General features: G+C 48.3%; 1 protein-coding gene across 2 annotated transcripts; it reads left to right on the top strand.

Annotated features, from left to right (window-relative positions):
• Positions 1 to 495: 495 nt before the first annotated feature.
• On the top strand, positions 496 to 13,863 carry MEFV (MEFV innate immuity regulator, pyrin). Of its 2 annotated transcripts, none has more exons than XM_045542411.1 (10): positions 496 to 858; positions 3,875 to 4,660; positions 6,296 to 6,615; positions 7,063 to 7,158; positions 10,007 to 10,237; positions 10,643 to 10,665; positions 11,940 to 12,055; positions 12,245 to 12,277; positions 12,625 to 12,657; positions 12,823 to 13,863. In XM_045542411.1, the coding sequence occupies exons 1-10, from the start codon at positions 582 to 584 to the stop codon at positions 13,374 to 13,376; spliced, it is 2,469 nt and encodes an 822-aa protein (XP_045398367.1). In that variant the 5' UTR covers positions 496 to 581; the 3' UTR covers positions 13,377 to 13,863. The 2 variants fall into 2 exon arrangements, with proteins under 2 accessions (XP_045398367.1, XP_045398366.1); XM_045542410.1 differs by having other exon boundaries at positions 3,875 to 4,720.
• Positions 13,864 to 14,188: the final 325 nt, after the last annotated feature.

Below are 14,188 nucleotides of genomic sequence, written 5' to 3'. Positions count from 1 at the left end.
GAGCTGGGTCAACAGGCGTGATGTGAGGGCTTGTTCCCTGGCAGTGCCTGGCTTCACCTGCCTTCTTGGGCAGGGAAGGGCAAAGCTCTCAGGGCTGTATTTGCTGCCCTCCCCTTCCCCCTGCCGCTGGAGTCTGGAGGACAATAGTTGGCCATAGGGGCTAACCCTCAGCATAGTCCACTCTGTTCCCACTTACCTGCTCCAACAACCCCATATCCAGGCAGGAAGAGAGAATAGATGGAGCCTCTGGAATCCAATCCTGACCCTCCCTTGCAGACTTGGCCACCTCTCTGCAGTCTGGCATGGAGGTGGGAGATCAGGTTCTAGGGGTCACGTGTCTGGCAAAGCATTGAGGTCCCAGCTGGAAAAGCCTCTGAACCTGTGAGGAGAGAACGCACAGGCCAGTGTTGACACACCCTTACCCTTAGTCTCAGTTCCCACCAAAGCACAGAGCATTTCCTGCTTCTTTTCCGTTATTTCACAAGCTGTGTCGTCTTGGTCACGCTCGGGGCTCTGGGACATAGGGCTGCTTCTCCTGCCAGAGGCCAGACAGCTGACTCCAGCATCTCCAGCTCAGCACCATGGCCAGGACCCTGAGTGACCATCTGCTATTCACCCTGGAGGAGCTGGTACCCTACGACCTTGAGAAGTTCAAGTTCAAGCTGCAGAACACCAGTCTGGAGAAGGAGCACTGCCGGATCCCCAGGGGCCAGCTCCAGACAGCCAGGCCCGTAAAGGTGGCCACTCTGCTGGTCTCCTACTATGGGGAGGAGTATGCTGTGCGGCTGACGCTGCAGGTCCTGCGGGCCATCAACCAGCGCCTCCTGGCAGAGGAGCTCCAGAGGGCGACCAGCCAGGGTAAGTAGCCCAGGCCCCCTCCTCGCCCAGCGCTGACCACTGGCTGCCCCTTGGAAGAGGGAATGCATGCTCAGACCATTGCACGCCAGCTTGGGAGGTAGTAGTCTCAGGTCTACCAGAGCTCGAGAGACTTTATAGTTAGGCATGTCCCTTCCCTTGCTCTGGCCTTTGGAGCTGGGTTAGTAAAGCTCCCTAAGGCTCCCAATGGTAAAAAAAAAAAAAAAAAAAAAAAAGGCAGGTCAGGATCAGGAGAGGCAGGGGCGGAGTGGCTGTTCTTCCCTTCATTTTTGATTAATACTCATGTCAGACAAGCATCTTGGGGTTAGCCAAAAGAGCTTGCTAACCAATCCCATCAACAGGGTTGGTAAGTAACCTCCTTGTTAACTATTAATACCTAATTTCAGTTTTGAGTTACTCCCTAACACACTCTACAAGGGTATTTTAAAATTCTCAAAAGGACTCCTCTCTTCTCTCTCTCTCTTTCCCTTTCCCTCCCTTCCTTTCATCCTTTCTTCTGCTCTCCTTTTGTTGTAACTTTCTGATTTTATTACATTATGACCAAACAATGTGGCAAATTTTATTTCTCCTTTTAAAGACGTTTTTGAGATTTGGGGGAGCCTAATAAATGGTCAGTCTAAAAAATATATCTTTGGTGTTTGAATTTTTCTTCTTTTTATAGACTTTAAGACAATATCAGAAATGCTTTCCATGTATTTCTATGAGGTAGAACAGTTAAACAATATAAAAATTCTCAGCACTTTAAAATAGTAATAGAACTTAAACCATAATCTGAGTCTGGTATAATTTGATGAGTATAATTTTAAAATTACTCTTTCACATTCTAAAATGTGGTTGTTAGCATCCTCAGGGTTTCTCACAGTTCTAGAGCCAGTTTTGGCAACTTAACATTGTCCTAGAAAGCCAAAAGGAAACTGTTTAAACAACTTTAAAGTAATTTTAACAAAAGGTTCTTTAAACCAAAAATGAAAGTGTTAATTACAGGTTATCTTCATTTTCTTATTAGAGAGTAGTGGTTTTCAAATTTTGTACCAGGAAGATATTTCAGGGATTCTTTGGAATGTTAGAAAATACTTGATTCAAGCATTATTATTATTTTTACTTAATGTATCAATAACGAAAATTTAAAATATTGGAGGCCACTAGTGTGATAGCTCTTGCTGTACTTGAGTTCCTTTATATTAGACCTTGGAATTAAGGGTTTCCTGTCATTTCTGTTTAATTAAACAGCATCCTGAAATTTCCAGGCAAAAATGACCATTTACACTTATCTGTGTGAGCTAGGATTTTCTTCAACTCATGCAACCGATACAGGAAAGTGGACCCCAAAACTGGGGTCTGGCCTAAAGGCCAAATGAATTCTTTGCTTCTTGCCAGAAAGAATTCAAAAGCAAGCTGACGGAGTAAGGCATAAGCATTTTCTCATTGAAGTAAGAAAAGAAAAAAGAAAAAAGAATAAAGGAGGCCATCCCATGGATAGGGCAGTGGCTCTCCCTCGGAGCAACAGAGAGTAGCACCTTGTAAGCTTCCGGGGTGTTATTTTATTTTCATTTTATTATTTTATTTATTTATTTATTTATTTATTGAGACAGAGTGTCACTCTGTTGCCCGTGCTAGAGTGCTTTGGCATCAGCCTAGCTCACAGCAACCTCAAACTCCTGGGGGCTCAAGCAGTCCTTCTTCCTCAGCCTCCCAAGTAGCTGGGACTACAGGCAGGCGCCACCATGCCCGGCTAAATTTATATACGTTTTTTGTTTTTTAGATGTCCAAATCATTTCTTTCTATTTTTAGTAGAGACAGGGGTCTCGCTCTTGCTCAAGCTTGTCTCAAACTCCTGAGCTCAAACGATCTGCCCGCCTCAGCCTCCCAGAGTGCTAGGATTACAGGCCTGAGCCACCGTGCCTGGCCCCGGGGTCTTATTTTATTATTTTATTTTTAGACAGAGTCTCGCTCTGTTCCCCAGGCTAGAGTGCAGTGGCATCATCATAGTTTACTGCAACCTCAAACTCCTGGGCTCAAGTCATTCTCCTGCCTCAGCCTCCCAAGTAACTGGGACAACAGGTGCATGCCACCGCGTGGGGCTAATTTTTTCTGTTTTTTGTAGAGACAGTGTTTTGCTTTTGTTCAGGCTGGTCTCGAACTTCTGGCCTCAAGAAATCCTCTCACCTTGGCCTCCCAGAGTGGTAGGATTACAGGATGAGCCACTGCACCAGGCCCGGGCTTTTATTTTATACCTTTTATTTAATTTTATGTTAAATGCAGGGAAGATTATTCATAAGATTTCTGGGAAAGGGGTGGGGAGTTCCTGGAATCAAGGGTTCCTCCTCTTTCTAAATCATACAGGCTAACTTCAAGAGTTTTCATGGCATTTGTAAACTGTCACGGCACTGGTGGGAGTTTCTTTTAGTATGCTAATACATTATAAGCCGTGAGGGTAAATTGAGGTCTTTTCTTGAGGTCTTCTTGGTTCTAGCTGGTTTTGGACAGCTTCTCCACTGCTTCCTGTTTTATCAGAGACCTTGGTTGGGGTCTTATGACTATTGAGCAGGTTTCGTATCTGGTTCCCTATCTCATTACCAAAGAAAAATACAGAAATAATTAGTTTTAGGTTTTAACTGTTTTTCATAAACCCTGATTGCAAATTTTTGTGCTGATCAAACACCTTCATTCCTCTTGATTAATTTTATAAGTGAATTTTGTACATCTATAAACATACATACATTTATACCAATAAACTAGAGTTTTTATTTATTTTATGTTTTGGAGTTGTGTTTAAGATCTTATTTGAAACAAGTTCTCCTGCTTTAAAAGTGTGAAAAGTACTATTTGAGAAATATATAGCAAATAGTATGTTCTTAATGGTAATTGACAGCCGTTGTCTGGAATATTCTGAACTTTGTTCCAATTTTTGAGAGGATTTTCTCTTCTCTCCCTTCCCTTAACCCTTGGCCCTGAGTGTGGAACGGTTTCATGCCTTTGCATCTGGCTGTCTTTTCAGAATACCCAACACCAGAAAGGGGCACAGACAGTTCCACAGCATCTTCTTCTGCTAGGGAGAATAAGCTCAAGAGCCTGAAGATAACAGACTGCCCCGACGGCGATCAAGGCAGCGATGCCGCCCCCAGCCTGGCCTCCAGCCAGCCTGAGGCTGGTCGGGGGCCCCTCAGGAAACCTCTGGGCAGGCGGAGGGACCCCAAGGTCCCCGAGGGCCTAGAGGCGCCAGGCAGGCCATTGCTCCCCGGCGCGGCGCTGTCGTCCAGGAGAGCCTCAGGCCCAGGCAAGGGGTCAGGACTCCCTAAGGTGAGCACCAGTCTCCGCAGGAATGCCAGTTCCGCAGGGAGGCTCCAAGGGCTCTGCAGTGGGACCCTGGGAAGGAGAGAGTCCAAGAAATACGAAGTATATTTACCTTCAGGAAAGAAGCGACCCAAAAGTCTTGAATTTACCATTCCTTCAGAGGTGAGAGAACTTCCAACTCCAGAAACTCTTCAGACTCAAGAGGAAATGAGCACTGCAAATCCAGCCACCTCTCAGGGAGTGGCCACTGTGGATGTGGGGGCTACTGCCACTCAGGAGAAAGGCTCCAGGAATCCAGAACATTCTGTGTGCCTGCAGGGGGGAACATTAAGGAACACGCTTTCCGACACATTGTTGGCTAGAGAAGAGAAAGCCACAGTACCCTGGGAGAAAAATGGAACTGGGGGGCGGGAGACCCCTGAGACCATGGGGAAGATGGTGGGCAGTGTGCTCCATGAGTCTTCAAATCCAGAAGTCCCTGAGTCTTCAGGTGAGAAAGGACCCTGCAATCTAGAAGACCTAGCTTCCTTAGGAATGGTGGCTTGTAAAGGTATCCCTCCCCACTGCCCCCCCCCACCGCCGCCCAAATTTCCTTTTATCCTCATTGTATTTACATTACTGGGATTCCTGGGTGCCTCCTAGGGTCCATTTGCAAATCTCTGAAGGCTGTGGACTCTGAAAAAATACTTATACGCACATCTTCATAAATATGGCATCAAGTTACCGCTAGTTCTTGGGCACTCTGAAATCCTTTAGAATCCAAGGGTTTTGTGGACCCCACATTGAGAATCTGGGAGGGATTGGGTAAAAATACCCACTTCTCACCGTAACCCCACAGTGGTATGTCATGGGGCCAAGGTTCTACCATTTGCCTTTCTCTGAGCAGGGAGGAAAGCCTATTGGCTAAATCCTATCTTTCTTTTACTGATGAGGGAGTCATTAGGATTGTTTGGTTGTGAATAATAACAGGAACCCCTGATAACGGTAGCTTCGACAAGATAGAAGTCTGTTCCTCTTTCACATAAATGATAACAGGGGGTTCCGGGCAGATCCATGGGCCAGGTCCCCAGGCTCCCGCTATTTCTCTGCTCCATGAAGTTTTCTCTCGAGTTCAACATCTCAGACAGTGACATCCTCATTCCAGGCAGCAGGATAGGAGGACAAAGGGGGATAGTATCACTTAGGGAAGGTTTCTAGAAGTTTCTAGAAGCTACCCATGACACTTCCATTTACATCCCTTTGGTTAGATTATAGTCGAATGGCTACACCTGACTGCAAGGGAGGCTGAGAAATGTAGGGGTTTTTTCGGGCGGACAGCAGCCATATGGACAGCAGTTAATTCTATCATGATGAGAGGCAGAAGAATAATTATTGGGGCCACAAGCAGTCTCGTTTGCAGAGGTGCCATGAACTCCTGGGACACTGTGAGGAGAGGACATGGGAGGGGACTAATGGCTTGGGTGTGTTTCTATTTCTTCTTGTATCTCCTGTTATTTCTGCTTATGCTACTAGAGTCTGCCTATTCATGATTGTTATGTCTTCATGGTGAGTTCTACCCTTTAGCCTTATAAAGTCCCCTTCTCTGCTTCCATTTAATGCTTCCTGAGGTTGGATGTGAACAGTGGTCCATTTATTCCTTCATTCAACACACACTTTCCAAATGCTCACCATGTGCCAAGTATTCTGTTAGGGACTGGGGATCTGACTAGGAGTGAGACACATGAGTCACCATCCCCTGAGAGCTCCCACTCAAGTTATGGGCAGCCTGGTATGGTCTTTAGTGGCAAAGGAAACACTGGTCAGGATGCCTTGCTTTCCTTTACCTCACCTGCTAGATCCATGTCTGTGCAGAAGGAAAGCACAGGAGTTATAGCAAAGGGCTATAAATGCCCAAGAATTCTAAGTCTAGGAATATCTTGAGGTCTATCCCTTAGCTCTCAGTCCCAGTGGCATGTCTGTTGCCTCACTGGATAGAAGGTGGGGGAGGACAAGCTAGGAAGTGGCCAGAGTCTGACCGAGGACTCATGCACCCCGGGCACAGGCTCTCTCTGCTATGCTTTGGGGCGCCTCTTTGTAAACATCTTGGGTTTGCCACTCAGGAGCTTTTTCCACTGCATGTCCCCAGGGAGCACACCAGGCAAGGCTTCCAGTCCTCTTTGCCACGACCCAGTTGGCAGTTGTGTGAAGGATTCCTGCAGCTGCCCGGTTGCTTCTGGGGAACCCAAGGCCTCAGGCAGCCCCTCACCCAGCTGCACCCGGTGCCAGGCAAGGAAGAACTCCGGAAGCCTAAGCCCCCAGCCCCTGCCGCAGTGTAAGCGCCACAAACAGGTCCAGCTGCTCTTCTGCGAGGATCACAGGGAGCCCATCTGCCTCATCTGCAGGCTGAGTCAGGAGCACCGAGGCCACCAGGTGCGCCCCATCGAGGAGGTCGCACTGGAATACAAGGTAGGTGCTCCCTGCCTGGGGGCTTCTCTGCCAAGCACTTGGACACACCAGGACTTGCTTCATTTTCCCAACAACTCTAGGGCGTTGGTGCATTAGCCAGGACTCTTGGTCTGTAAATGGAAAAACCAGAACACAAACCAGGCCGGCAACAATGGGATTTACAGGTTTATGTTGCTCAGAGGTCCAGGGGGAGCTGCCTTCAAGTAGAGCTGAATCCTGGGGCTCACTGGGGGTTATTAGGCCTCTCTCTCCCCACCCCCCAACACCTCTTGGCTTTGCTTCCCTTGGTGCTGGATGCACTTTTCCTCTCCTGAGCACCCCGCCCTATGCTGTTGGCTGCAGCACACGCAGCTTTGCTCCCAGAAGCAGATTTTCCCTCTAGAGCTGGCATCAGCTAAAGATGGAAGGAGCCAAGTGTAAGCTTCTCATCAAGCGCTCTTTTTCCAGGAGCATATTCAGAAGCAGCTGGAGCATCTGAAAGAGCTGAGAAAACACGGGGAGGAGCAGAGATCCCAGGGAGATCAGAAGACCGCGTACTTCCTGGTAAGGCCCTAGTGTTCTGTGGCCAGTCCTTGCTGATTCATGCCTACAGAAGGAGGGAGGGGACCTGGAGTGAGCAAGGGTCCCTGAGACTCCGTGGTTCACAGGACAGCAGGGATGGTCCCCTGCTCTCAGGGAGCAGGGGTGAAATTGGCAGCCAGGGGTGAGCTTGTCCCTGTAGCGGGAAACCCCCCCAGCAGGACCCTGTCTTGCTTTCTTATACTCCCACAGAATGGTTTACAGAAGCCAACGTGAGGGGCTGTCACCAAAAGACAGGATTGAGGAAGAGAAGAGACTTTTTAACCTTATACATTCCTCTGTATTGTTTTTATAATTGTTGCTGTCTGGTTTGTTTTTGTTTTTTACAAAAACCATATTGATCTTTTAAATTCAAATGATTAAAATAGACATTTTAACCATTTAAAACATTTTCTTTAAAACCACGGTTTTACAACACCACAGATTTCAGTAAGTACAACTTGGCGGCCACCCTTCTGACAGGCTGGTGTCCAGCCTCTTGGACGGGTAAGGTGTTTCCATTTTTTCTGGAAGTGGCAGCACCCAACCCCACAGAGCCTGGATTTGTCTAATGCATTTCCATTGGTTGGGCCCTGTCTCCCTCTCTGGGTTCCAAACTTTTGACAAGTCCAGTCTGTACCCACCACACCTCCCTGGGTAACAGGCGCAGACAAGAAAGGGAAGAGTGGGGAGACTTGCCCAGGTGTCTGACTTTGGGGACACTCCTGCACTGTAGCAACATGAAACCCTCTTCCTATAAAGCCAGGTGGCTGGGAACATGTGGATGGAGCAGAGGTCAGTGATGTCCCCAAGGAGGGGGAGGCAGGAGCCTAGGCTGCTGAGGGAAACCCAGGGAGGCAAGAGAGTCCAGTCTTCCCTTAGGACACTCACAATAGCATGGGGTTCTCCTCCCTTCCCCACTTTCTCCTCCTTCCCCTTTTTTTCCACAGTAAAAAAAAAAAAAAAAAAAAAAAAAAAAAATATATATATATATATATATATATATATATTTGCTTGTTGCAGTGCCTGATGCCTATAATCCCAGTACTTTAAGAGGCTGAGGTAGGAGGATCACTTGAGTCCAGGAGTTTGAGACCAGCCTGGGCAATACAGCAAGACCCTATCTCTGCAAAACAAATTTTTTTAAAATTAGCCGGGCACAGTCATACGTGCCTGTAGTCCCAGCTACTCAGGAGGCTGAGGTAGGAGGATCGCTTGAGCCTAGGAGTTCGAGGTTCCAGTCAGCTAGAATAATGCCACTGAACTCCAGCCTGGGTGAGAGAGTGAGGACCTAAGAAAATCCTTTTCTTAACCATAGGGGAGGGGGAAGGGAAGCTCTTCTTTACAGAATAATACAAACTAATAGAAATATAGAATGATTGAATTCAAAATTTTCCATTATACAAACCCCACTGGAATAATTGACACAGGCAGGAATCATTAACAGAAACTAAAGTTTAGAGGAAGATCATTAGAGAACAGGATATTTATACACTCCCCAAGTTACTTAATAATTATGGTGAAATGATGTATATTGACATGGAGAGATCTGGCAGGCCCCTCTTTAACTCAGTGATAATCCAGATATCACAATAATGACGACGGACCAACTGGACATTCCTTGCCTCCAGATGGGATGCACTAGGAATAGCACATGTCATCAACTATGTAGTTTTCTTGCCTAAAATGTTTAGCCTGAATTTAATCATGAGCAAAATCATCGATTTTAGAATTTAGGACATTAAACAAGGGAACTGACCTGTCCTCTTAAAAACAAACAAAACAAAACAAAACCAAAGAACACTGACAATGATACCACCAAAAGATGAAGAGACATTTTTGGTTCAAAAGAACTAAAGAGTTGGTCCTGTGCTTTTGTACTAAAAATGACAAGACCCTTAAGCCAGTCTTTCTGGGTCTGAAGGGCCCGCTCCCTCCTTGGAAGAGGGAAGAGGTGCTCTTGGACTGTCGCACCTCTCTGGAGAGCTCATGGCTGACCACCGTGCAATGGGAGCAGACACCACGTTCACCTACATTCAGGTGAACTGACCGCCCCATTCAGAACCATGACTGAGGACCTCTGCCTTCCAGCACTTTGAGGGTGGAGAGAAGTTCCATCCTGGAGCAGTTTGGTGGCCACAGCCTCATCCACTTATGACCTCGGGCATGTGCCACCCTCACACTGGCTTTCAAGGAAGGGAGAAGGTGACACCAGGCATCTTAGTTTCCTGTTTCTGTCCTAACAAAGTACCACAGACTGTGTGGCTTAAATGACAGACCTTAATTGTCTCACGGGTCCGGAGGCTGGAAGTCTGGGTTGGCTGGCAGGGTTGGCTCCTTCTGAGGGCCAGGAGGGAAGGGTCCATCCCATGCCTCTCTCCTCAGCTTACCGGTGGCCGTCTTGTCTTTGTGTCTTCGCATCATGTTCTATGTGTCTCTGTGTCCAAATTTCCTCATTTTATGTGGACACCAGTCATCTCCAATATGACTTCATCTTAACTCATTATATCTGCAAGGACTGTGTCTCCAAATAAGATCACAGTCTGAGGTCCTGGGGAGGTTGGAACCTCAACATATGAATTTTAGAGGGGACACAGTTGATCCTATAACACTGGGTTTAAGGGCATTTTCCAAGAGCTAGCCCCTGGCCACCCTCAGTCTGTTCTGGAAGGTTCTGGCCATTATTGCTCCCTGCTCTGGAATCCAGACCTCCAAGAGGCAGAGGAGGCCTGGCTCTTAACCACCTCCAGGAGGTGGGCTTCTGGGGGCTCCAGGACACACACAGCCAGCCCACAGCACAGACCCCTACACCTCTCTGTCCCCTGCTCCCCAGAAACAAACTGAAATCCAGAAGCTGCGGGCGCGGAGCCAGGTGGAGCAGCTTTGCAAGTTTCTGGAGCAGCAAGAGAAGGTCTTTGTGGCCTGGCTGGAGGAGCTGGGCCAGACCATTGGCCAGGTCAGGGAGACATATGGCACCCGTGTGTCCCAGGACATCGCCCTGCTTGACACACTGATTGGGGAGCTGGAGGCCAAGCAGTGCCAGTCGGAATGGGAACTTCTGCAGGTGAGCACGTCCCATCAGGGCCTCAGGCTGCCTTGGGCTCCCAGCTCTGCCCAAGCCAGTGAATGAAGCCCTTGAGGCCTGGGGTGGGACTTGGTCGCAGTGACCCTCAATGTGCCCAGAGCCCTTTGAGGCGGTCTCCTAGAAGCTCAGGGTAGCCCAACATCCGGGAGATGCCTGGCATCACCCAGAGAGGTCAGCAGGGCTTGAGTACAGTTCCATTGCAGGCCCTGGCTGGCCAGGGTGCCACCCAGGGTGATTAGAATCAGAATCAAGGAGAAGTGCCCCAGTTTTGCTGACACCCTGGGGCTGGGAGCCCTGGGAAGGGCAGGGAGCAGCTGAAAACCCAGGAGTCAGCACAGCCTCCAGGAAACTGGTAATAGAGAGCTTCCCTCTTTTCTCTCCTAGGACATCGGAGACACCTTGCACAGGTACAGAGAGGCCCCGTGGTGTACCCTTGGGTGTCCTGCAGGAAGCATTTGAGGGAAACAGTCCTAGAAGGAACCTGGGAGGGTGGTGTTCCCACCCGCTAGGTCTGTGACTCCACACCTCTCCCATTTCCTGCAGCTTCCTGAGGCCGTTCTGGGATTGTGTAGGGAGAGTGGGAGCCGGGTCAGGAGGGAGGCTGGCCGGGTGGACTGCAGACAAGGAAAAATGAATTCTGCCCACCCTACCAACTAGATAGAGGCTTCCTAAGAAAACTCCCAAGTGGATAGTGTCCCGTGCAATTCGCCTTAGGAAAATCGCCCCTGCAGAACTTCTGGTGGCCCCCGGGGAAGGAAGCAAGTCCAGGAGTCTCTGGGGAGCCTGTTAGGAGTGGAGCTGGGCGCAGCAGGCAGGAGAAGAAGGGTAGGAGGGGGCTGAGCCTTGGAAGCATCTGGGGGCTTTACAAAACCCTAATGTTCTTTTGTGGCCAGCTCTTTTCACTTAACATGTTTCCAAGGTTTATCCAGTGTAGCCCGTATCAGAATTCCATTGCTATGGCAGAATAATAGCTCATTGTATGCATACACCACGTTTTGTTTATACATTTGTGGACATTTGAATCGTTTCTACCTTTTGGCTATTGTGAATAATGCTGCTGTGAACATGGGTGTACAAATATCTGCTTGAGGCCCCATTATCTTGGGTATATGATTCCAGAAGTGGAATTCCGGGATCATGTGGTAATTCTATGTTTAATTTTTTGAGGAACCTCCATACTGTTTCCCACAGTGGCTGCATCATTTCGCACGGCCAGCAGCAATGCAAGAGGCTTCCAATTTCTCCACGTTTTTGTCGACACTTGTTATTTTCTGTTGTTGTTTTTATCATCGTCATCCTAATGGGTGTGAAGTGGTATTTTATTGTGGGTTTTTTTTCTCATTTATTATCATTTTTATTTCAATACAAAGAAAAAGACTAGGAGAGTATAATTAATTTGACATAGATAATTCCAGTAGATAATATCAATGCCATTTTAAGGCCATTATTAAAACTCACTGTGGTTTTCGTATCAGTGTTTTTTAAAGCTCCCCAGTAAGTGCCAATCTGTGGCCAAAATTGAGGATCAGTGTTTGTTTAGAACTGCAGGGAGGACTTTTCTTTGCATAGTCCCGGCTGGGCTGGGTGTGCCCTGTGGAAATTGCATGTCACTTCCAGCTCACGGGCCCTGGGGCCAACCCCTTGCTCCAGCCCTCTCTGCTCAACAGTCTCTTGTCTCTAGGGCCAAGACGGTGCCTGTCCCTGAGCTGTGGGCCACTCCTCCAGAGATGAAAGAAAAAATCCACCTGTTCTACAAGAAATCAGAGTTTGTGGAGACGAGCATGAGGTGTTTCTTGGGTAGGTGGGCTGGGGGGAAGGGGGGAGGTGCCTGCTCACCTCCTCCCTGAGATCTGTGCTCCCCAGAGCCCCCGGCTTCCCCTTCCCATCTCCACGGCCTTTCTGACCTGCCTTCAGCCTCTCCCTGATCTGTCCCTAGCAAAGGAACCTGACTTGAGCTTTCTCTTGCTCCGTTTCTCCCCTTTTTAGAAACACTTCGTTCGGAAATGGAAACGTTCAAGGGTGAGTAGGGTGGTGGTAGTGGGAGCAGCCCAGGGATTACTGGGACATTCCCTTGTGCTGTTGATTTGGGGGCACTATTTACAAAACACCTGTAACAAGGGCAGGAGAAAAGCCGCAGCAGGCTCCACAGGCTCGGTGCCTGACTTGTTGGCTGAGTTAACTCATTAGACCATGGAGTCTCCAGGGCAGACCTGGGTGCCTGGGAGGAACAGGGCTGTACCCAAGCACAGGATGCAGGCACTGAGCAGGGGGATCCTTGTCTTCCCTTGCTGTGGGGACGGTGTAATTCAGCCCCTTTAAATGTGAATGCTCAGGACGTTTTTACCCCATCCTATTTTTCTCTGTAGTTCCAGAACTGATTCGTGCTCAGGCTCATGCTGGTAAGTGCCCAGATCAAGGCAAGTGGCCTTGGCCTGCTGGGTCCCTGTACTGTCCCCCACCATATTCCAGAAGGGCAGCCCCGTCCTTGTTTCCTGGAGGTGGGGAAAACTCTTTGGGGACATTGCCCATGGACCCCTAGCCAGGTATTCTGATTTTCTCTGCAGTTAATGTGATTCTGGATGCACAAACTGCCCACCCCAAACTCATCTTCTCTGATGATCTGAAGAGCGTAAGGCTTGGAAACAAATGGGAGTGGCTGCCTGATGCCCCAGAAAGATTCGATAACTGCATCATTGCCCTGGGCTCTCCAGGCTTCCTTTCCGGCTGCCATTATTGGGAGGTGGAGGTCGGAGGCAAGACAGCGTGGGTCCTGGGAGTCTGCAAGTCATCCATGAGCAGAAAGGGGAGCATAACTTTGACTCCAGAGAATGGCTACTGGGTGGTGATGATGATGAAGCGAAGTGAGTACCAGGCGTCCACTTGTCCTCCAACCCGCCTGCTAATGAATGAGCCCCCCAGGCGTGTGGGCATCTTCCTGGACTACAAAGCTGGAGAAATTTCCTTTTACAATGTGACTGCCCGATCCCACATCTACACATTCACCAGAGTCTCTTCCTCTAGGCCCCTTCAGCCTATTTTCAGCCCTGGGATGCCTGATGGAGGGAAGAACACGGGTCCTCTTACCATCTGTCCAGTGGATGGCCAGGGGCCTCACTGAATGCCCAAGACTGCATCTCTCTTCCAGCTCCCTGCCTTGTACCTTGCATTCACACACTCAACAATCATTATGGAACACCCTCTGGGTGCCAGCTGCTATAGGAAATGTAACAAATGACAAAATGGTTACTGTGCCCAAGAGCTTACCCACTGATGGCTAGGTACAAAAATATTGTTAAATCAAGGGTGGAGACAACACATGCTTTGATGACATACCGGGGATTTCAGCAGAGGAAGTATGTAGCTGTTGCATAATAAATCACTGTAGGAAGTAGCACTCTCAGATGCTCCTGAGGCAGAAGATTCTGCCCATTGGCAAGGATGTGTCCCCTCATCCTATCTGCCTCTGTCTTGAGGACCCAGGAAGCCTGGAGAAAACACAAGCAGACTGGATTTTTATAGAAGTATTTGTGTGCCTGGATTAATGAACTATGATTCCTAAGAATATTGACTGGGCTTCATGAATAAATAAACCAATTAGAAAATTTGGTCGTAATTGCATTTGTCACTCAGCTGATCACTGTGGAATCCCACGTTCCTACTGAATGTCGTGAGAGAGATGGGGCTCCTATAGTGGAAAAGCATTTGACACATATTCCAAGTGTCAGATTATTCTGTCTTGGTTTGTAGGGGAAAATCTGTGGGGCTATGGAGTATTAGGTTGTTCCAGTTCACACATACCCCTCTATCCTCCCTCATTTAAAGAGATGTAAAAGGAAGGGATGTAAGAATCAAATGAAGATTAAACTTCAGACTCCTATCCCAACTCCTCTTTCTATCTTCACTACTGGAGCCTAGATTAGACAATTATCA

Source organism: Lemur catta, chromosome 2, assembly GCF_020740605.2.
Source record: "Lemur catta isolate mLemCat1 chromosome 2, mLemCat1.pri, whole genome shotgun sequence".
Classification (NCBI taxonomy): Eukaryota; Metazoa; Chordata; class Mammalia; order Primates; family Lemuridae; genus Lemur; species Lemur catta.
The sequence above is the reverse complement of the archived record's forward strand: the minus strand, read 5'-3'. Positions and strand labels throughout refer to the sequence as shown.

What these genes read in the sequence shown, in the direction of transcription:
- MEFV (XM_045542410.1), top strand. Translation starts at nt 582, where the DNA reads ATGGCCAGGACCCTGAGTGACCATCTGCTATTCACCCTGGAGGAGCTG. An exon ending in AGGAATGGTGGCTTGTAAAG is followed by an intron (nt 4,721 to 6,295) that starts GTATCCCTCCCC and finishes GCATGTCCCCAG; the next exon opens with GGAGCACACCAGGCAAGGCT. An exon ending in CGGAATGGGAACTTCTGCAG is followed by an intron (nt 10,238 to 10,642) that starts GTGAGCACGTCC and finishes TTTCTCTCCTAG; the next exon opens with GACATCGGAGACACCTTGCA.